General features: G+C 45.6%; 1 protein-coding gene across 1 annotated transcript; it reads left to right on the forward strand.

The window, feature by feature from the left end:
* Window positions 1-8,349: 8,349 nt before the first annotated feature.
* Window positions 8,350-21,542, forward strand: RLIM (ring finger protein, LIM domain interacting). Its single transcript, XM_084294024.1, has 4 exons — window positions 8,350-8,524; window positions 17,087-17,275; window positions 18,131-18,214; window positions 19,037-21,542. The coding sequence occupies exons 2-4, from the start codon at window positions 17,107-17,109 to the stop codon at window positions 20,566-20,568; spliced, it is 1,785 nt and encodes a 594-aa protein (XP_084150150.1). The 5' UTR covers window positions 8,350-8,524; window positions 17,087-17,106; the 3' UTR covers window positions 20,569-21,542.
* Window positions 21,543-22,831: the final 1,289 nt, after the last annotated feature.

Genomic DNA, 22,831 nt, shown 5'->3' on the forward strand with positions numbered 1-22,831 from the left:
TCATTAGGCAAGTTATTTTTAAATTCCCAGAAAGAGCAAAACACTGGGAGAGGAATTACCATTCGCCTTTGAAACAGCTGCAGAAAGGCTGAGGCACGAGCCCTCTGTGCTTCCCCCCTGCTACTCGTGTGATTAACCAGATGGCAGAGCCGAGTCACCCACTCGCAGGACACATCAGAAATTGCACCTGAATTGTGTGAGGACTGGTGAGGAACCTCCAAAAGCACGGTTTTGATGTGGATAAAAGGGGGACCATCAACACCGAATAGGAAAATGTCTGTGAAAGATTTCTTCCCCCCCTCCCTCCCCCCCTCGACCCCACCTCGTGTTTCCGCTTCTTTCTCTCTCTCATTTTTCCCTTAAGGCCTCTGACAATGAGCACTTAAGAAAACCTCCGCCCTCGTTTATCAACACAAACGAAAAGAGAAAATAAAACCTGCCCACGGTCCTCACTCCCCTGAACAACAGCAGAACCCAGCAGGCACCCCGTGCTTTCCAAACGCCAAGGGCCAGCAGTAAGCTGATGTTCTTTGGGGGTGCCCCTGCACCACAACACGCTGAAGGTTCTCGGTGGCTGATGCTGCTCTTACAGCACGGAGTTGGAGCCAAAGGCCAGCAATAAAGCTGTTGTGTTTAATTTATTTTATTTATTTATTTGTGAATGCTGATTGCCCCACAGCTCGTGCTGCTCAGAGCAGCTACAGCTCAAGAGAAAAAAGTTACACCGGTGAAAAAAGTGTTGGAAAGCTGTAGCCAGTTACAGAGACAGCCAAAATCAAAAAAAAAGGGAGGTGAGAGGACTGGAAATGACCTTTTCCTGTAGCTGGGAGCGCTCACATATCATTAAATATTTCCAGTGGTGGACACTTGTAGCAGGAAGAGGGTGGGTGGGTTGTTTCAGTGGGCAGCCTGCCCCACTGCTGAAAATACTGCAGCGTGCAGCAACCTGGCGCTGATGTCCAGCTGAGAACCCTTTAGTGTTACATCTGCCACGTAAAGTGTCATTTAACTTTTGATTTCTTAATGAACCACCGTGCTCCTTGGGTGTTTCTCACCAAGATGTGCTGTCCAGCCCTCGGGGGAGCCTTCCTCCAGCCCTCTCCACGAAGAGGTTGCAGGATCTCAGCAGCCATGCGGCACCAGAGGTAATAAAACCTCCCTCATTTTCCATGGTGTCCCCTCCTTTTGGCTTCCAGGGAAGTGTTGGCTCCTCTTGTCACAGCATCTCATTAGGAGCTCGTGCTCAGCTGATTATTTCTCTTCTGAATCACCGTTTTCTCCGGCTTTGCCTCCCGCCCTGCAGTCCAGCTGCCGCTCTATTCTTAGGCGGATGACTTTACATCTGGTGGTGCTGGAAAACATGCTGTTTGCTCAGGCTCAGCTCGTTAAGGGATTCAGATTAGGTTCTGTAGTGGCGACCTGCCCCTAACTTTGTACATCTGCAGATCACCAGTAATGGTTTTGTATTTCCTTTGAGGTCACTGATCACACGCTAAGTGCTGCGGGGTCAGGAACCGACAGAAGGGAGCCGTGCCGTGCTCTGCGACGAGTCTGCTTCCAGCTGCACTCTGAGACCCACCGGTTGGCTTGCAGTCCAATTAATATTTGTAATATTGACTTTGATCGTTCCTCTTTCTCAACCAAAACATTATGATAAAGACGAGATCGGATGTCTTACCAACTGCAGGTTTGTCGTATCAGCACTACTACTTGACAGGCCTGATATTAAGGAAGGTATCTGGTTAACCTGACAAAGCCTGGTTTTCATAACCATACAGGAGTATCTTCTTGAAACGCTTTATTAGCGAGGCCTCTTATCAGCCCTACATTATTTGGCTTGGAATTGCTATCAGTACGACAGGGATACACCGTATGTACTTAAATAAAGGCCATCCTTCCCCCCATGGGCCTCTGCTTCATTGCAAGTGTAATATTCCCCCCCCTTGTCTTTTGCAGACTTGTTCTACCTGGCTGGGAATTAAGGAGCTGGGATGTGGCAGGATGGTACCTGAGCTAACATTTAAGCTCTCCTGAGAGTGCAGCACTGCCTGATAAAGAGGTCCCTGATCTGAATTTGTTTATGTCTAGCAAATTACTGAAAACTATTAAAAACGCCTCCCTAAGGTGCAAGGTTTTCTTCCTTCAGCACTTTAATTCTCTTTGATGCCAGATCTGCCTATTTAAACATAACCAGCTTGAATATCCTCTGCGATATGGTTTGAACGGAAAATATTTTGTTGTGTGAGACGTAAACCCAGGCTTCTCCCCCCACCAGAAGGCAACTTGTCCAACGAAGAAGATGGCCTGCTGTGAGCGCTGTAAAGCAGGCAGCACTGAAGTGGAAAATAGAAAAGTTAGACTGTCAGCAATTGTTGTAACCTTAGGTTTCCTCCCTGGGTTGTTCTGGGCTGGTCGGTTAGTGTGAAGTGGCTTCATTTGCCTGCTCAGTACCTGCCCCTGCTAATACTTTGAGTATGTAAGGATTTGAGTGTGTCAGTTTGTCAGGTCTTTCTCTCTCTTTCTTTTTTTTTTTTTTTTCTTCAGTTTAGAAGCTCCCAAGAGATTCAGATTTTTCTCACCTCACTGCATTTGGATTATTACTTATCTATATTGTGAATAAATTATTTTAATACATTTCTAGGAGGAAAAAAAAAAAAAAAGCAAACATTTTTCCTCATCTATCGCTGCATACCAAATAACCAGTTTTAAGACCCAAGAGGATTTAAAGCAAATTTATTTACCCTCATTGAAGGAAACGACATTAAACTTACCACGGAAAAGTGTTGTAATTCTCCTTTGCTGTACATACGTCACCAAACTGCAGACAGGCAGTTAAGGATGAATTACACCACGCTTTTGCTATAGATTTGGGATTTTTTCCCCATATTGAAAAGTTCTCTATGCAAATACGTTCTCCCCTACACTATCTTTGAAATGCACTGCTACACTGATCCTAATTTTTTTCAAAGCTACCAAAGAGATGTGTGTGCACAGGTCATTAATTGTTATTAATGCTAACTGGACGATAAAATCTACTATGCAGTTTTGAAAAATCAGAGCTTATTCTGCATCGGATTGACCCTGTAGGGCATTTGCAAATCATCTCACTGCAGTGGGTGGGGAGGTACTTGTCCCCAATTGTTGCTAGACCTCAGCAACAAGATTTTACTGCTGAAGTAAAGTGTACTTCAGCAGTACATCGCTGGGTTTTTCATCTGCAAGCAAACTGGCAAATATCTACCCTAACAATGTGAACTCACCCACGGAAGCAAAGTATAGCATGCTTCATTTCTCTGCTGCTTTCCACTTGATGATGCTTTAGACTTTCAGTAAGGTTATTCACTCAAAAATATTCTATTGAGAGAAAAAGAAACAGACAAACAAACAAAATTGCTTGCCAGATGTCATAAAATACTCTGAGGCTGCACCAGGAGCATAAACCATCATCCTTTGGTTCAAATAAAAGAATATGCTCCGCCTCCCACTTGCTCAATAATCCTAACATTTTGCTGCTTAGGTTACTGGTGGATAACAAAGCCACTTTTATCCCGCTCTGACCTTGCCTGGCATTCAGAAAAGACAGTGAGAAATACGGGAGTCACTTGCACGTGTAAGTCACAGTTGCACCACCGTCCAGTTCTTCAGTTCTCTGAGGTCTCTCATCGGAGCACTCTGGTGGGCATCCTGCTGATTTGCTGAGTGCCAATACTCACACTCAGTGGCTGTCTTATCAGTTGTCAGCACAACGCTTTCCGTGATAAAATGGATTTTTTGTATGCTGATCATCTGCTCCTTGAATTACTGATGTTTTACAGCAGAATTTATTTTTTTTTTTACCTATTTCAAAGATGGCTGTCAGAAAAGAAAGCTTACATGCTCAGCCACGGGATCTTTCTTTCTGCAGGGGATAGTTTCTCCAAGCAGTGGAATCTAGCTACATAAAAAAAATCTGTTCCTCATGTGTCAGGAACAGTTCCAAGAGGACTTTTCCCAATGGCAAATATTTTGGCCCATTAAAACTGCAAGATTGCTTTTTTGACATTAAATTTACCCCCCACTCCCCCACTTTTCTTTTTTTTTTATTTATTATTATTATTATTATTATTATTGTTATTTAATTTTACTCACGTTGACCACTAAAAACAGATTTGCTAGGTCACGGTTTGACCGTACAGCAAATCTAACTGTAATGAAGGATCCATAATGGAGCAATGATGCAAAGCACTGATGTGATTTAACTCACTGTCCCAGCTCCCATTTGCTTTAAAAATAAACAAACAAATAACAGCTTAACCTTCTGTAAGCAAGTTTTATTCTGGGTTAGGTATCGCCTTTTTATTACGACTGTATTGGGAATCATTGTTCCACTTGCAGCTGGAATAAACTTCCACGCTTTATGCTCCGTGTAATTCAACAAAAATACAGCGGGGAATGTACATCTGATCCATGTGGAACTGGGATTGATCCTGCTCTCCTTTAATTACGCTTTTGGCATCATGGTCTTAGTATCATTTCCATTCCTGGTCCCTTTCTGTAGCAAGAGAAACTGATGAGAAAAAGTAACTGAACGCTCCGTTCTCTCTGGCCCAAACACTGTGGTTGCCTTTTGAGTTCTCAAATCTGAAGGGGAAAATTCGAACTGTGATTATTTAAGAACACTTCATTTACATCAGTAGTTGGGCTGCTCTCTTTCTACACATTTCTACACTTTCTACACATCCTGGAAGCACAACACAGCCCTGAGAAAGCAGTCTAGGAGGTTTCTGGAGAGCGTGGAAGATAGCTTCCTGACGCAGCTGGTTAGTGAACCTACCAGGGGTGGTGCCCCGCTAGACCTTCTCTTCACAAACAGAGAAGGACTGGTGGAGGACGTGATCGTCGGGAGCTGTCTTGGGCAGAGTGACCACGCAATGGTGGAGTTCACTATTCTTGGCGAGGCCAGGAAGGGGACCAGTAAAACCGCTGTATTGGACTTTCGAAGGGCTGACTTTGAGCTGCTCAGGACACTGGTTGGTGGAGTCCCTTGGGAGGTGGTTCTGAAGGGCAGAGGGGTCCAGGAAGGCTGGGCGCTCTTCAAGAGGGAAGTCTTAATGGCGCAGGAACGGTCTGTCCCCACGTGCCCAAAGACGAGCTGGCGGGGAAGAAGACCGGCCTGGCTCAACAGAGAATTGTGGCTTGATCTTAGGAGGAAAAAGAGGGTTTATAAGCTTTGGAAAAGTGGGCAGGCCACTAAGGAGGACTTTAAAGAAGTAGCGAGGCTGTGCAGGGACAAAATTAGGAAGGCCAAAGCTCATCTGGAGCTCAATCTGGCTACTGCCGTTAAAGATAACAAAAAACGTTTCTATAAATACATCAACACAAAAAGGAGGACTAAGGAGAATCTCCATCCTTTACTGGATGCGGGGGGAAACTTAGTTACAAGAGATGAGGAAAAGGCGGAGGTGCTCAATGCCTTCTTTGCCTCAGTCTTTAGCGGCAATACCGGATGTTCTCTGGATACTCAGTACCCTGAGCTGGTGGAAGGCGATGGGGAGCAGGATGTGGCCCTCATTATCCATGAAGAACTGGTTGGTGACCTGCTACGGCACTTAGATGTGCACAAGTCGATGGGGCCGGATGGGATCCACCCAAGGGTACTGAGGGAACTGGCACAAGAGCTGGCCAAGCCGCTTTCCATCATTTATCAACAGTCCTGGCTATCAGGGGAGGTTCCAATCGACTGGCGGCTAGCAAACGTGACGCCCATCTACAAGAAGGGCCGGAGGGCAGACCCGGGAAACTACAGGCCTGTCAGTTTGACCTCAGTGCCAGGAAAGCTCATGGAGCAGATCCTCCTGAGAGTCATCATGCAGCAATTGCAGGGGAAGCAGGCGATCAGGCCCAGTCAGCATGGCTTTATGAAAGGCAGGTCCTGCTTGACGAACCTGATCTCCTTCTATGACAGAGTGACGCGCTGGGTAGATGAGGGAAAGGCTGTGGATGTGGTCTACCTTGACTTCAGCAAGGCTTTTGACACCGTCTCCCACAGCATTCTCCTCAAGAAACTGGCTGCTCTTGGCTTGGACTGGCGCACGCTTCGCTGGGTTAGAAACTGGCTGGATAGCCGGGCCCAAAGAGTCGTGGTGAATGGAGCCAAGTCCAGTTGGAGGCCAGTCACTAGTGGCGTCCCCCAGGGCTCGGTGCTGGGGCCGGTCCTCTTTAATATCTTCATTGATGATCTGGACGAGGGCATTGAGTGCACCCTCAGTAAGTTTGCAGATGACACCAAGTTAGGTGCGTGTGTCGATCTGCTCGAGGGTAGGAAAGCCCTGCAGGAGGATCTGGATAGGCTGCACCGATGGGCTGAGGTCAACTGCATGAAGTTCAACAAGGCCAAGTGCCGGGTCCTGCACCTGGGGCGCAATAACCCCAAGCAGAGCTACAGACTGGGAGAGGAATGGTTGGAGAGCTGCCAGGCAGAGAAGGACCTGGGAGTGATGGTGGATAGTCAGCTGAATATGAGCCAGCAGTGTGCTCAGGTGGCCAAGAAGGCCAACGGCATCCTGGCTTGTATCAGGAACAGCGTGACCAGCAGGGCGAGGGAGGTGATCGTCCCCCTGTACTCAGCTCTGGTGAGGCCGCACCTCGAGTACTGTGTTCAGTTTTGGGCCCCTCGCTACAAGAAGGACATCGAGGTGCTTGAGCGGGTGCAGAGAAGGGCGACGAAGCTGGTGAGGGGCCTGGAGAACAAGTCCTACGAGGAGCGGCTGAGGGAGCTGGGCTTGTTCAGCCTGGAGAAGAGGAGGCTCAGGGGTGACCTTATCGCTCTCTATAGGTACCTCAAGGGAGGCTGTAGCGAGGTGGGGGTTGGCCTGTTCTCCCACGTGCCTGGTGACAGGACGAGGGGGAATGGGCTTAAGTTGAGCCAGGGGAGTTTTAGGTTAGATGTTAGGAAGAATTTCTTCACTGAAAGGGTTGTTAGACATTGGAACAGGCTGCCCAGGGAAGTGGTGGAGTCACCATCCCTGGAAGTCTTCAAAAGACGTTTAGATGTAGAGCTTAGGGATATGGTTTAGTGGAGGGCTGTTAGCGTTAGGTTGGAGGTTGGACTCGATGACCTTGAGGTCTCTTCCAACCTAGAAATTCTGTGATTCTGTGATTCTGTGATTTAAGTTTCAACAGCCTTTGTCTGCTGCCCACCCCTCAACTTGACAGCAGTCTCACTACTGTTAGCAGTGAGGTACCAAGAGGAGAACCAAAGGTCTCCCGTGGTCCTGCTGAAACCACATCAACCCTCACAAAGATGCTCTTCCTCTGTGTTCTGGTTCTTGCTCAAAAATAAAGACCACGCTCATGGAAGTTGGTTTTACTATTCCTCATGGCCTTTTCAGGAGATACTTTTGAGTCAGTAAAACGGGATCTTATCAAACTTCTGACGGAATCCCTTCTGCTCTCTGCAAAGCCTTAACCTCTCCCTTTCCTTAAACCCGTGCTAGTACTCAGAGTGACACTCCAGCCCCTTGGGTTCCAAAATGAGCTCATAGTTTGTTTTTTTCTCTCCTATTTCTTTTCAGCTACAGTTTTCTTCCTGCTGTGTCCTATCGATTTCTGATTCTGCTGCTCCGCCAGCCTCTCACGAGGGCGATGTGCTGATCCTGGAGGAATCCAGCTTCAGCAAGTGCAACTCCGGATCTATTTAACCTAGCAGCAGGCTTACGGACCACGGGAACGCGGCGTTTGATTAATTATGTTCACATTTAGCCTTTCTGTGGCATCAGGAGCGACTTTTAACGCGTGACACCAGGCCAGCCTTTGCTTCGTGTAGCGTAGCCTGAGTGAGGTGAGGGGAAACCCTGCTACACCTACAGCGTGAGGACGGCCTTTATCAGCCCTGCTGCTCATTTTTTTTTCCTCAGAGAGTAAGAAGCAGCTTGGGAACGCCGGGCACTGCCCGCCTCAAGGGCTGGCCCCTCTGCCCTGGCGCTGTGAGGGGGCGTGAAATGGCCCCCGTGCCACCAGGCTGCTGTGGGGACACTAAAAATGCCCACCACGAACGTGAACGGCTCCGCCTGGGGCTGCACCGAGCCGGGGGGCGGCGGGCAGGGGGCAGAGGGCGGCGGGCAGGGGGCAGCCATCGCCTCACCGCCCCCCCCCCCCCAGCCTTTGCCCCTCTTCAAAATGGCGGCGCCCCCCCCTCAGCACGGGGCCGCTCTACCCTCCCGGGCGGTCCTCCGAGCTCCTCTCGTTGGTGAGCGCCCCCCTTTGCCCCGTCCCGGGAGGCGCAGTGGGCGCATGCGCGGGGCGGGATGGGGTGGGGGGGGGGCGCTCCTTCACTTCCGCCGTTCGGCGGCCGCTTCCGGTCCCCCCGTTCCTTGGTAACAATGGAGCACAAAATGGCCGCCTGAGGGGAGCGGCGGGCGGCGGCCACACGGAGCTCGGCGACGGGGCTGAGCCGCGACCGAGCCCGCGGCGGCGGCGGCGGCGGAGGGGAGGGGAGCCCGGGGAGAGCCCGGGGAGAGCAGCGCAGCGAGAGCTCGGGCGGGCGGTGAGTGCGGGAGGCCGGCGGGCGGCCGCCCAAAATGGCCCGCGGCGGGGAGCGCCTCAGGAGCCCCGCAGGGCCCGTGGCCCCCCCCCCACCCCCCAACCCTTCCCCTTCAGGCCTTTAACGGCCAAAATGGGAGAGGGGGAGGGGACGGGCGGCCCCTGGCTGGGGGGGGGCGGCTGCGGGCGCTGCTCGGGGCCTCGCTGGGCAGCCCCAGCCCGGCAGCAGCGGGGCCTGGGGCTGGGGCTGGGGCTGGGCCTGGCGTGGGCTGGGGGGAGGAGGGGGACGGGGCAGGGGGCTCCTCGTGTCCCTCCTGAGGGTCTCCAGCGGTTTGGGGGCTGCTGGGGTCTGTGGTGTTGGCGGTGCCGGCCCTGTTGGCACGTTAGCCGCCTTACCTTTGCTCTGTTGCCTTGGTTTTCTGAGCAGATTCTTCCTTCTTTTTTTTTTTTTTTTTTTTTTTTTTTTTAAACGCTGTTTGTTGACGTTCAGGGTTTCTGTTTACCACGCCTCAAAACTATTGGCAAGTGCAGTTGTGTGTTTCTTCATCCTCGGTGGCCTGCCGTAATGGAGGAGCAATGTCAAGCGGGTGTAACGTGTAGATTTTAAGGTTCATTATTTGTTTTGATTCTAGCATGTGGGAGAAGGAGCTCAACAAAGGGTTTCACAGCAAAAATACTGTGTTTTTTTTTTTTTTTTTAATATTTTTGTTTGTTTCTCAATTTGTCACAACGATAATCAGGAGGGGCTTGTAAACAGGAACTCAGACTGTGCCGTGCCCAGCAGTGCAGTCACACGGCTGAGGTGTTTCCCTGCCCAGGCTGGCAGTGGTGCCTGGTTTCAGGCTGGAAGTTGTCATCGAGATGCTAAAGGAGTCCCGATACCTACTTGTCCCTGAATGCTAACTGCAGTGACTTGACCACGTTTTTTATAAAGAATAGCTGACTGCTTCTTAGGTGGTTAATTATCTTAATTAAGAGTTTGATGCTTAGTTTTGTTGTGGTGGTCAACTAGCACTTGAATTGAGTGGATTTCCTCTACAGATTGACCATTTTGGTATTAAACAAATTATGGCTTGGGATTTTGTCTCCCCTCCTGCTAACAAGTGGAAAGCATTCCACAGATTATAAAATTCAGGGGTTATTGTTATGTTGCACGACTAAAACATGACAGTTCGTGCTACAGAAACGTTTGTCACTGAAAAAGCGCACTGGAGCTTGTTGAGCACGTAGTGGCTGACATCTGTATCGTATTTATTTCCCATCTTCCTGAATACATGGACATACCAAGGTGTGCTGGAAACAGTGCTACAAGTATCTGGTCTCTATTACGTGTCTTTTTGTCTGTTTCAGTATTTTTAGGGGAATGAGTAATGTGATCCCGCGATGGAAATATTTCCTTAAACACCCGCGTGTTAATGTACCTGGCTAGTTCATCCCTTCATTCCTCATCCCTATGGAAATGTATCAAAATAAGTTCCTTGATCTTGGTAGAATGCCTCTAATTGCAGCGGAGGTGTTGTAATTTCTTTTTTTACTGCTGTAGCTCAATGTTTTGACTTAATTTACATGAGCCTAAAGGTTCCGTTTGAGTCCAGCTTAACAGGTTACTAGGCTTTTCCATTTTTTTTATAGAGCTTTCTGTTTCCGTGTACTAAAACATCTCTGAATCCAAGCAAGATTGTTGGGTATTTATCCGAGTTCTTGAGCCCTAATCTTAGTCTTGAGGAGAGCTTATCAACTCTTTAGCCTGAGAAACTTGGTCTTCAAGAGATAAAGCAAAACTCAGGATATTTTTATGATGGTCTTGTGCATCTCAAAACCAACGCCTCTGAACAGAGCAGTAGCATAAGAACTTAGAGGCAGGGTCGTTGTGTGGTGAGTAGGGGCAGCCAGAAGTGTCACGCAGCCTCAGTTCTGCTTTTCTGCAAATTCCTGGTTGCAGATCAGGTCATAAGAACCACACAAGGCTGCACCTCCCTCGCGTTGTCATTAACGAGGGCCTTGTTAGTGTCTTGCTGCTGCTCTGCAGTGCTGGAGCCCAGCTTTTTACTGAAGGAGGTCTGCGGAGTTGTGCAGCCTCATAAAACCATCTCAGGATAATTGAATATGTCGGAGAACTCAGGGCGCGCTCACTTGCTTCTAATTTAGTAACTTAAAAGCATTTCACTTAGAGCAGCCTTAATTTCAACATGCAAGATGTATGTGCACATAATCTTGTTAGAGTGCTTGAGCTTGCCTGCCTTAGTTTGTCGTCAGAAATGGAGCTACAGTCCTAGGATAGGTATTGAAATTCGCTTAGATTTTGCTGAAATTTTCCCCTTTGATATTTGTTGGGTGCCAGGCAGCAGCAATAACAAAAAGTCCTCGCATCGGAGTCGCTGGGGGGTGTATTTGCAGCGATCGGCACTGTTTTCTTGGCCTTTTAGTAGAAGCTGCGTTGGCAGCAGCTTTGTGCAGAAAGTGAGAGTAAAAACGTAGAGCTGGGCTTCTAAGTCAGTGCGACTGCCTTGGTGCTTCCCCTGACCAGAAGTTCTCCTTCCGCAGAAATCAAAGCGTGATGGCCTTCGGTTTTGTGGGCACAACTTCCTTACTTGGCAGCCCTGCTCATGCCGCTGGCTTTCCGTGGCAGCGCTGGGTACGGGCGTGCAGCATCGCTGCTTCCTTCGAGCTTTCTGCGTGCTGAGCCAGCAGGAAGCCTGCTGCTGGGGGAGAAGAGCCTCACAACTGTCTTCTCCCAGAGCTGGAAAGTCGTGGTACCTTGTGGAGGCTGAACTTTCTCTTCTGGGGTACCCTCCGAATTTGGGCCCAAAAGGAAGTGCTGTCTGAATTTTGTTTTCAACGTCTGTGCGAAAAATGCTGTGCTGATAAGTGCAGAGGATGAAGCCTGAAGCTCTTATTTTGGTGACTGTTGCCGTGTTCCATCTTCTCACTTCCGTCTTCATTCCCCATGCTCAGTGTTCTGGAATTGCTGAGTCCCACCCTTCATACCCAGAAGGTGATCTGGAAGCCTGTAATGAATTGTTTCGTTTCTGTGCCTAGATCTCTCTGAGGTGGGAATCGATACAGTAAGATGGGCAAATGTTTGCCTCTTCCTATCAGCATGTTCTGTTGAAATGTTTTCATTGTGTTTTTTTTTTTTGTTCTGTGGAATTTTCTGCAGCTGTGCTGAATGAGCATTCATTTGCTTTCTGTTAGTTAAAATGTACGTTCAGAGTGATGTCCTGCTGTATGGACTTTGCTTTGAAACCTTCTGGGGCAGTGAATTGGCTGAATCCGTGTCCAACTCTCTGTATTAAGTCAGCACTGAATTTCATTGCGGTTTACATGATATACTTCTCAGAAGACAAGCTTCTTCCCGCTTTCCACAAGTGGGGCACGCTCCATGGTATTTTTTGAGGCCAGGAGGACGCAGAGTTCTTGTGTGTTTAGGATTTGTGGTAAGTTTAATCAGAAATCTTGAAGTTGTGGAGAGCTGTTGTTCATCAGACAATCAGAAAGCAAGAGTAGCAGGAAAAGGAGTGCGTCCAAAATTCATGCTGCAGTTTTGAAAGGTAGAAAAGTTCCTTGTTACCACTTCTGAGATGTAGATTAGGTAATTGTACCTACGCTGTCATAGCCTTCAGCCTAATCACCAAGGAAGACTTGTGTAGCTACCCAGAAAGACAAAAAAAACATTGATGCAACGAAGCTCCATGTACAATGCAAATAGCTGTTTGATTTCACTGTTTCATGGTATCTCCTTTCCTTAATGATAGGATTCACTGACAGTTTTGTGCTTCTGCTTTTGAGCTCACAGTCTGGAGAGATGAAATATTTAAGATGAATATGTAGTTCCTGTTCTTTCTGCCTTTGGTTATTGAGAAGTTGTGCGCTGACAAGCATGGAAAGGATTTCTCCACTCATGAGTCTTCTAGGAAAGCCTGGTAGTCGGATCGAACACGGGCCGGGGGAATCGGTGCTGCCCGTTAGGTCGGTCCTGTTTGTGCCCGAAGAGCCCGCAGTCACACAGCTGCCTGGGGCCCGTCCTGCCCAACGGGGCGGGATGTCAGAGCTGGGGGAAAGAGCGCTGAGCAGGCAGCTCTGCAGGAGAGCCACGCAGCTAAAACATCTCTGAGGTGTGTTCGGTGAAAGAGGGGAGAGAATAGCTAACCCGAAACGAGCCCAAACCAGAAATACCAAGTGGTGCAGCTTCCACCACTGAGTCGCTGCTTTTACTCAAAGGGTTTGACAATTCCTGCAGCCTAGGAGTAGGCAAGGTGCTCTGCTGGCTGAAGTACCTAATTAAGCTGAGGTTATGAATCATAAATGAGAAATTAGCCTTTTGCTGAGCGCATCTATGAGACACTTATTCATATTGCCATCATCCTTTCTGTGTATACCAAGGTATTAATTATGTTGCTGGGCCGTGAGGTAATTCAGGAAACGTTCGAACACTCGGGGCGCTCCGCCTTCGCACGTAACGTTGAGCCGCCAGCAGCGCCTCGATGGGGGGAGTTTGAGAGACCTTGGCTGCACAGCCGGCTCGTAAGCATCTCATTTGTTTCTGCACATCAGCTAAGTGCCTTTCTCTTCTTAAAATTTAAGGCTTGCCTCGTAAATCTGATGAAGATTATAACGTTAAGGTTTCGTGTCTTCAAGAATGCCGGCTAAGTTAGTGTTCTGGTGTTAATACAGGTAACTGATGTCAGGAAATAGGAACCATTTTTGAATTTTAGCAATTTAGCACTGGGACTTCTGTTCCATCAGTACTTTTGGGGGAAGAATTCTCTAGTCTGTCAGTGCTAAGCGCTCCGGAGACGCCCAGTGTTACTGGCAAAGATAAAGGGACAACACGAGTGTTTTATTACTGCCTGCTGTCCCACTCCTTTTCTTTTAATGACTGTAAATTCCTGACTGGCTTCTGTTTACACACTCATGAATTGGCATGTGGGAAAAGGTAAGATATTTCTGGTACTGTGTACCGTAAGGAACATCTAGGATTGGTAAATCATCCCTATCCACGAGCGCATATTACATCCTCTTGAATAAAATTAAGTATTGCTACCTGCTTGGGGCTTGCTGTTCTTGCTGCCGCAGTCTGTAGCAGCGGTGGAGAGGCAGCTAGGCAGCTGTGCTCTGAGAGCTCTGAGATCGTTGGAGCATAACTGCGGGAAGATCCTTTGCTGACTCGTCAAAGGATGGGAACACCAATTAAGAATTCACTGTGGTATTCACAGGAAAATATCTGGATCTTCAGCTGCTGAAGAATATTTCCCTTCATTTATTTATTTTTTTAAGAAAAAGTAGTTTATTCTAGCTGTGATTCAGTACAATACCTTGTTTTGGGCAGCCTTCAGGTGATTTTTTTTTTCCTGTTTCCTGTAGGGAAAAAAAAAAAAGATTTTCATTACTGGATATCCCGGCTGAAGCTGGCAGTAATTGACAGATCTGAACTTCCTACTCACAGACGTGACCTTCCCCACCCTTTGTCAACTCAGTGCTGACAGGGAAGAACACTAAATAAGGAAATTCTGAATCTTTTCACATGAGTAAGAACAAAGTCTTACTTTGAGTTGAACGAAACCACTAGGAGAAAGAGAAACAGGGTTGAAGCGCACCTGCTTATTAGATAATCAAATGTTGGGTATTCTTTTGTAACTTAATAGTATACCTGTAGCTTTTCCCTCGTCAGGTTTCCCTGTGTTGCTGCAGTCAGCTTCCTTAAGCCAGTCATAATTTGCTGCAGTGTGTGAGCTGAGAGCAGAAGCCTGAATCCCCCGAATGAGGGAAGGGTTCCCAAGTTATTTGTGTGACCCTCCACCGCATCAAAAACGGAGCAGCACTGCCACCACGGGAACCCTGCAAGTGGGATTTGTGCTGAGATCCCAGATCTGAGGCTTTTTCTTAGCCATGATGTCTTCGCAGTCTTGACCAGCAGCTGACTTCACAGTTGAAAGCTGAAAGAGGAGGAGAGGGGAGCAAGCCTGGAAATAAGTAAGACTGACTTCGCTGTAGTTTCAGCATTCCTAAAGAGTCAGCTATTGAAGCGTGCATCAGTCTGTTGGTAAAGAAGAGGTTATTTTTCTCAACTTCACTTGTTTTGCCTCTGCCTTTCTTCCTGACCAAGAGCAGTGTCCTCTACATCTTCTGAAATGACGTGGGCAAAAGTCTTGCTGTCAAGTAGGTGTTAGATAGCCAAGGTGCCCGCGAGCACTGGAGTTTGCAGTCAAAAGGAAAATTTCAAAGCATAAGCAGTAACCAAATGTCAGACTTTGTATACATAATGCACTCTTTTAAAACCTGTTGTTGAATTAGCCTAGTGCCTACAAATCTGCTAATGTTGCAGTTTGTGAAGAACATGTGTTTTAAGCTCAGTAAAAATCAAGGTAGCAACCATTCTGAGGAAAATATTTTACAAACAGCTTTATGCTGCCCCCGTCCCTTAGCGTTACTGCATTCCCTGATTTTCCTAATTGTGCTGTCAACTTTGCTTCACTGTCGTCAGTCTCATGGAAAAAAAGAAAATGCTGGTTAGAGCATTTCCCAAAGCTAATGCATCTTCCTGGGCTTTATTTTGGAATCAAGTCTTGTTCTACTTGGGATATTATTCAGGTGTCTCTTGTAAAAAGCAGCAGCTTTGTCTTTCTGGTATTTTCCTTCAATTGGATATGTCTTGAAGTTAGTTGGGGGTCATAACTGTGTTGCAGAAAGCGTGTAAAAAGCTGTCAGGTTTCAAGCAGGCTCCGTTCTCGTTGGAAGTATGTGCCTGAGGTTTGAAGGGCACACTGATTTCATAACTGAGCCCAGTCCGAGTGGGACGTACCTGCTGGAACCGTTGTGCAACTTCCCCTGTGAGTGGGTTTACTTGACAGCGTGTCACATGCGAGTCTTCAGACTGGCCATGCAGTCTTCGGGTTGCACCAGAGATGTAGCAATGCAGGGACAGCTGCTGGCCTTCCGTCTGGAGCAGTGGTAACCCCGCAGATTGCTGCTGCTTGCTGATTCTCATGGAAACAAATCCCAGTAGCCTTCCACACCTGTAACACGGAGGGCCAACAGGTCATTTGTGTTTTAACATGACTAACCTAAAACAAGTTTTACTGTGTCAGAATGAGGACTGGAGTGGCTATTTCTATCATCTGCAAGCCTGCAATAGTGGGATGTCCTATCCTGTGGAATTTCCTACTGCCACACAGAGGTTGTCAGCTCACTTTAATTTTCACAACAGCAGCCGAAATAAACTCCAGTCAGAGATCATGCAGCACTGGTGTCAACTGTGGGCAGTCCTGACTTGACAGCTGTGCTGACAAACCAAAAAAAGATGCTTTTTGCACTAGACAGATGTCTGAGTGTTGGAAACTTTCCAGCAAGAAGCAAAGAGCTTTATTCTTCCATGTCACATGCAACATGGTTTAAATGAAAGGAACATTTTTTTGATGGGGAATATTATTGCAGAGCTTTTTAGCATGCAGAGGATTAGCTTGCTAATCACCTCTCTGAGTAACTAGATTCTACCAGTTATACAGGAAAATTCTTGATGTTGTGAGTAGCAAGGCATGATGATTAAGGAAACTAGTTATTTTAACTTCATTTGATATATTTGCATGGCACAACTAGTGCCAGTATGTCTCCTGCATTTGCATGTCTTTTGTTTTAATTTTGACCAAATATAGACACTGTATTAATTAATTTTCTTTTTTTTGAGATGCTGTGAAGGATCTCTTCCAAATAAAAAACAATGTGAGGAGAAGACTTTATTTTATTTATTTATTTTTTTAATATAACCACATTATAGAAAATAGTTCTCCGAAGCAGAAGTTCTGGCAGGTATACATGGTGGAGTTTTGTCCTGGAAATGTATTAGTCATCAACATCAGCAATTCACTAATTACTGAAACTTGCAAGCAAATTCTTCTCTTGACTTACAGCTACAGAGCTGATTTTACAACTGCTTTTTCATTTTGGAGGATACTAATAGCCCCATCTCTTCTTTTTTCATATATAGTGTTCTGTAGCATCTTCAGACTCATTTATTTAAATCCCTTCATTCTGTTAAAACTCACTTGGATGTTGAAGAGGGTGTTTCTCTTAATTGGCAGTAAATTAGATTGATTTCTGCTTTCTTTACCATAGTGCAGGGAAAGAAGGAGTGATGAATGTTTAATCTCTTTTAGAGTACTCTTTTAGAGTTAGTATAATCACGTATGGTTTGTGCCTCATGCTACGCTGTTGTATGGCACTGTAAGGCATGGCTTTGGGATTCATGAGGCAGTTGCAGTATTAGGAGTATTTTACGGCAAAAAGATTGTTGTGGACACTTAGTAAACTGATACTATTCCATGGTGTTTGTACTTGCTGCTTTGAATATAAGTAGTGGTGGCTCTAGACTTTGTAGTTCTGAAAGTCGCTCGTGCTTTGAGAATGGTTTTGTTGTGATCCATGTCGTTTTGCAGCCAATCTTAACTGAAAATTCATTAGCAAAGTCTTTTTCTCCTCAACTTAATGAAGAATATACTACAGGTTAAACATCTAAATATCATGCTGTGTTTCACTAAGTTGAATGAAGAGTTTCTTTTTTCTTTTTTAGATACTCTTCCATTTGTCAAGATGGAGAGCTCAGATTCTAGTGATAAAGGAAATATCGATCAATCCGAAGCACAACGTCAGAGTCAGCTAGATCGGTTAGATCGAGAAGAAGCTTTCTATCAGTTTGTAAACAACCTGAGCGAAGAGGACTACAGGCTGATGAGAGATAACAATTTGCTAGGAACACCAGGTAGGATATGCTTATGTATATACATCATACTGGAATTGCCTGTAGTTGATCTGTGTCGTTTTCTGTTCTCCTCAATCTCCTTCACCCATTTAGTTCATGTGCTGCGGTTGTGTTCCGTGGTAGGGAGTAGCTTCTTGCTACCTTGTACATACTCAAAATTGAGGGCTCCACCGTGGAGAGGTGGTTGGGACAATGTGGATTCATCAGATACTAAAGTCTGCTGTTCGCACCACTTGATGGGAACATCCAGAGTTGACCCTGTTATGGCCCCTTAGACTTCTGGGACAGAAAAGAAATTGCCCTTAAGCATGTGTGAAAACTTTATGCTGGTATTAAGAGTTTGTAACTAGGATAATTAATCTGGTGCAAGATTCTGCATGGGTGTTTTTATGTCCATTTTTAATCGACTTATTACTTTAAATTGACTCTTTATAGGATGATGCCTAATTGAAACTAGTTATAATCTAAAACATGACTTCAACTAATTTGAACTTTTTTTCGTGCTTGTGAACACATTATCATTTTTTTTCCCCACTCTGGACAGCCATTTAATTGGAATAGGCTGAAGAAAACTGCTGATGAGTTGCAGAGGTTGCAGAACCAGAAAGCACACTTGTCTTTTTTGAGTAGGTTGAAACTGTTGGATCCTTCAGCAAAACTTATTTGGAAGAGTGGTGCTGAAGTGTCTGAACTTCCCCTTAGCAACCTGCTTGGCAGTCTCATTATGGCAGGATTTAATTAGAGGAAAAAAAAAAAGACAAAACAGTGGCTTGTACCTTCTGTAGAAGCTTTTGATAATGCTTGCCATACATATGATTTGGAAATATTTTTGGAAAATTTTGCTTATTTTCTAAGGTGAAATTACTGAAGAAGAGTTGCTGAGAAGGCTACACCAAGTTAAAGAAGGTCCGCCACAGCAAAACAGTGATGAGAATAGAGGTATATACAGTATTTGTGAAAACTCTTAACTTTAGCACCCCATACGGACCTTAACTTGAGTGCAGGAGTGGAACAAGTTAAGCCTAGGCAGGTGCAAGGTGAGCTTTGTTTCAAAACTAAGTGAACGTTATGTCTGATATCTGCTGCAGAGATCAGTTTGGGACAGATTTCACCCATAACGTGTCTGTTACTTGCATCAGAATAAAGTTCCATTTAGGTTTCTTTTTCTTTATTTTGAAGATTGTTTTCCTGTCTGCTCCCTTTGGGGATGCTTTTTGGCAATTCTTCTTTTTGTTTTTATTCACCGTTCTTCCCTTCCAAAGGTGCTCTATGGGTTTTGTTATCACCCCTCTAAAGAGGTTGGTGGAGGATTCTTGGAGCTTACCACTGGGGTTCATTCCTTAGTAAGATGGGTTTGCTGCACAGCTGATCTCCAAGTGAAGGGTCAGGACAAACATAGGTCTCAATTCAGTGAGATCCCCTAATTGTTTGGAAAGGAAAACACAGAATATTGATGTGTTTTAACACATGAAGTAAGACTTTCCATTTACAATAAATAATGCGTGTTACTTAGACTTGTTTGCTGTGTGATGGCTGCAGCCGGTCTGTGCATATTAGGAAAAAGAAGTCCACTCCTGCTCCCTTAACAGAGCTCTGGTAGATAAGAACTGTGATGCTACATGTGAAACTACAGTTGCTCTTGATGGGATTAAGCGCTTCTAAACTGTCGCTTTTTTAAATTAAGCACTTATGTTTTTGGAAAAGATCACTCCAATGTTAGCTAAGTGCTCTAATTTTGGTAGTTCACTGTCTTTTTCGCAGGTGCAGAATCCGCAGAAGATGTTTCAAATGGAGATTCTATAATAGACTGGCTTAATTCAGTCCGACAGACTGGAAATACTACACGAAGTGGGCAACGAGGAAACCAATCTTGGAGAGCAGTGAGCCGGACTAACCCAAATAGTGGTGACTTCAGATTCAGTTTGGAAATAAATGTCAACCGTAATAATGGGAACACAAATCCGGAAACTGAGAATGAGCCATCTGTAGAGCCTTCCAGTGGGGAGGATTTGGAAAACAGCCAAAGTGACTCTGAAATTCCAAGGTCTGAATCACCGTCTGTAAGGCAGCCTGGATCAGAAAGGAGCACTTCAGAGGAGCTAACGACTGAGGAAGCTTCTCCTAGAGGGCAGAGGAGAGCGAGAAGTAGGAGCCCAGAACAGCGGAGGACACGGGCTAGGACTGATAGAAGTAGGTCACCTATTAATCCAGTGAGTGAGGCTCCTCGCAGGTCTCATCACAATACATCATCTCAAACGCTTGACCATTCGTCGGTGAATGAAGCTGAGGGAAGCTCTAGAACTAGGCAGCATGTGACGTTAAGGCAGCATGCAGTGGGGACTGAGGTGCCGAGTGAAAACGCAGTTCTGTTTTCAGCCCCTGAAACAAGACCTGCTCCTCAGGCGGCAGGTTCTTCAGAAACTAATGGTGCCAGTGAGTCTGCAACTCCTGGGCAGAGGCCTCCTACCATAGTGCTCGATCTTCAGGTGAGAAGAGTTCGTCCCGGGGAGTATCGGCAAAGGGACAGCATAGCCAACAGAACTCGGTCCCGGTCCCAGACCCCTAACAACACGGTCACTTACGAGAGCGAACGGGGAGGGTTTAGGCGCACGTTTTCACGTTCAGAACGGGCTGGAGTGAGAACTTACGTCAGTACCATTAGGATTCCTATTCGTAGGATCTTAAACACAGGCTTGAGCGAGACTACATCAGTTGCTATTCAGACTATGCTGAGGCAGATAATGACAGGCTTCGGAGAGCTGAGTTACTTTATGTATAGTGATAGTGATGCAGATCCTAGTGGCCCTGCTCCAAATCAGAACGTGGATGCTTCCGAGCCGCAGAACGGAGGTGGTGGTAGTTCAGGCAATGAAAGTACGGATGTTAGCTCAGGGGAGGTGTACGAAGGTGGTAATGAAGGTGGTTCAACATCTGGTGCCAGGCGGGAAGGTCGGAATACAAGAGGATCGGTCACGTTTGAAGAAAGTGGTTCTCTCCCATTCCTTAGCCTAGCACAATTTTTCCTACTAAATGAAGATGATGATGACCAACCAAGAGGACTCACCAAAGAACAAATTGACAACCTAGCCATGAGGAATTTTGGTGAGAGCGATGCTCTGAAAACCTGTAGCGTGTGTATTACGGAATACACCGAAGGCAACAAGCTTCGGAAACTGCCTTGTTCTCACGAGTATCATGTCCACTGCATCGATCGCTGGTTATCAGAAAATTCCACTTGTCCCATTTGTCGCAGAGCAGTCTTAGCGTCTGGTAACAGAGAGAGTGTTGTCTAAATGAGATCTGAATTCATGGCCGAGCAGCTAGTGTAATAGTGATGGGCAAAGAAGTCACTTCCTTTATGGCCACTTTTTGAGTGGTACCTCATTGTATAATACTGACTTGGAGTGAATCTTTCCTCATGAGAGCATTTTATCTGAATTCCAACTTGTAAAATCCTAAAATTCCTTTAATTAGGGGTTTTGACATCTAGCCAGTTTGTGTGATTAAATTTCACTTGTCCAAAGACACCTACCAATTTAAAAATACTTTTTTCTTTATGAAGAGTAAGTTCTAGCCACTTCCTTCCCCCAGCCCCATAAACATTTTGTCCTAAAGATTGTGCTTATGAGGAGTCTGAGAAGTCATCCCAGCTTAATGTACATGAGTCGTAGATGATTTTCTGCAAGAAATCCAACTGACTGAAAAAAAAAATAACACAAATTTAATTGCACACTTGAACATGTTTTAAATTTTCATACTGGGTTAATATTGGACGTGTCTGTAAATAACACTAATGTTAGCCCTTTCCCCATCACTATGGCACGCTGTAGGATGAGCTGTTAGCTTAATTGGGATATTTATCTTGTTGTGGAAATATAAGAATTGCCTATGCTTGTTTAAATAAAAAAAAAAATCTGTTTTAAAATTGTAAAGCTTTTTTGTAGAAGCTCAGTACTTTTCCAATGCACTGTTGTACTAACGCATTAAGAATTAAAATTGTACCATGCTTAGAAATTGAGAATGCTTTTCATACAAAACCCACCACACAGAGAGCAAACTAAATACAAGAGAGCTGCTTTTGTAACTGTGTGCCTGTCAAGAGCAGTGCATATCTGTACTATTTATGTGAAAAGCTACTGTAATATAAAAACAGTTGAATTAGACATCTTAATTGCATTTAAGAAATGGAAATTAAATGTTTATAATTGCAGTGTTTTGGCTCAGTAATGTCACCCAAAAAGATGATAAAAGTTAGAAACTGTTCTAATGGCTGTTTTTTTTCTTTATACGGTTCCTAATATGTAATAATATAAACTGGTGTGCACCAGGTTATTCCGTGAGGTTTATGCCCAGTTCTTGCATTTTTTACTTTAAACTTTAACGGTAACCCTGTATGATTCTTCAGCAGACAAATAGTAACCCCTACCCCCCCCCCCCCCCCAATCAGCTTCAGCAATATCAGTTCTGTTCAGTGAACATGATCTATCCAGTGTCGGTTTGAGTGCTGCAGAAAAATAAGTGTTAAATGGAAGAGAGATTAATTACTAGAATGCTACGTTAAATTTGGAGATTATAATTGATTGCTGGAATGTAGGTAATGTTATTCTTAAGATTGGCTATGCATTCCAAAACAGACTCCTTATGCTCCCATTGGAAGGTCTGAACAATTACCTTCAGAAGTGTGTTTGTGGCACACAGAAATAGAGAACCAGAAGCTGTGTTGCTGCCTCGATGTGGTCCTGAGCAACCACATGGCCCCAGAGGTCCCTGCCGACTGCAGCCAGTCTGATCCTGTACCTTAACTCAACGGTGTCAGGGGAAAGCATCCCTGCACTTCAATGAGCTGCCTTTGCTGTATTCTCTAGTGTTGTTCTTATTTTTCCCCTAGCTTATGTCTGCAACAGGGAAAGCCTTTCACCTCCGGAGTGGTAGTTGCAACGGGATATGAACTGCTCTTGCTGGCTGTAAGGGAAATGTTGCGTGCTCCTCAGATGATAAAACCAAAGCTAGCCTTTTTTTTTTTTTGCCTAATTACAAAACATTTTTGATGTTTTCTAGTGGTGGTTGCATAAAATACAGTGTCTGCTCTAAGCCATTTTTAATGTCTCATCAGTTAAGGAGTCCACCATGTCCCAAAATTCACATTTTTTTTATACGTGTACATTTTGTGGTGTTTGGTTTAGTGGGAAGCCCTGACTGGCTATTGAGCTTGCTTTCCTCCTGGTGGGACACACTGTCATGGCACAAGGATTAAGTGTTTTGGGGGGATTTTGTTTGTTTTTAACAGAGGAATAAATAAGCTCGTGCTCTTAATTTTTTCCCTCTGTGACACGCATCACTCTGAAATCGGAGGTTAGCTATTAACTTCAGGTGCTGGACTCTCATGAATGTAGGTAACGTATTTGATGCCAAAATTTCTTCAACAAAATAACACTTCTGAATTTCTTCCAGCAGCATTCACATAGCAAATACCTGCTATCGGTTGCAGTTTCCAGTAGCTCTATTGACTTACTGGAGCGTAGAATCAGAAGGAAAAAAAAAAAAAACAACTAACCT

The sequence above is a fragment of the Netta rufina genome (genome assembly GCF_964035555.1).
Source record: "Netta rufina genome assembly, chromosome: 12".
NCBI lineage: Eukaryota > Metazoa > Chordata > Aves > Anseriformes > Anatidae > Netta > Netta rufina.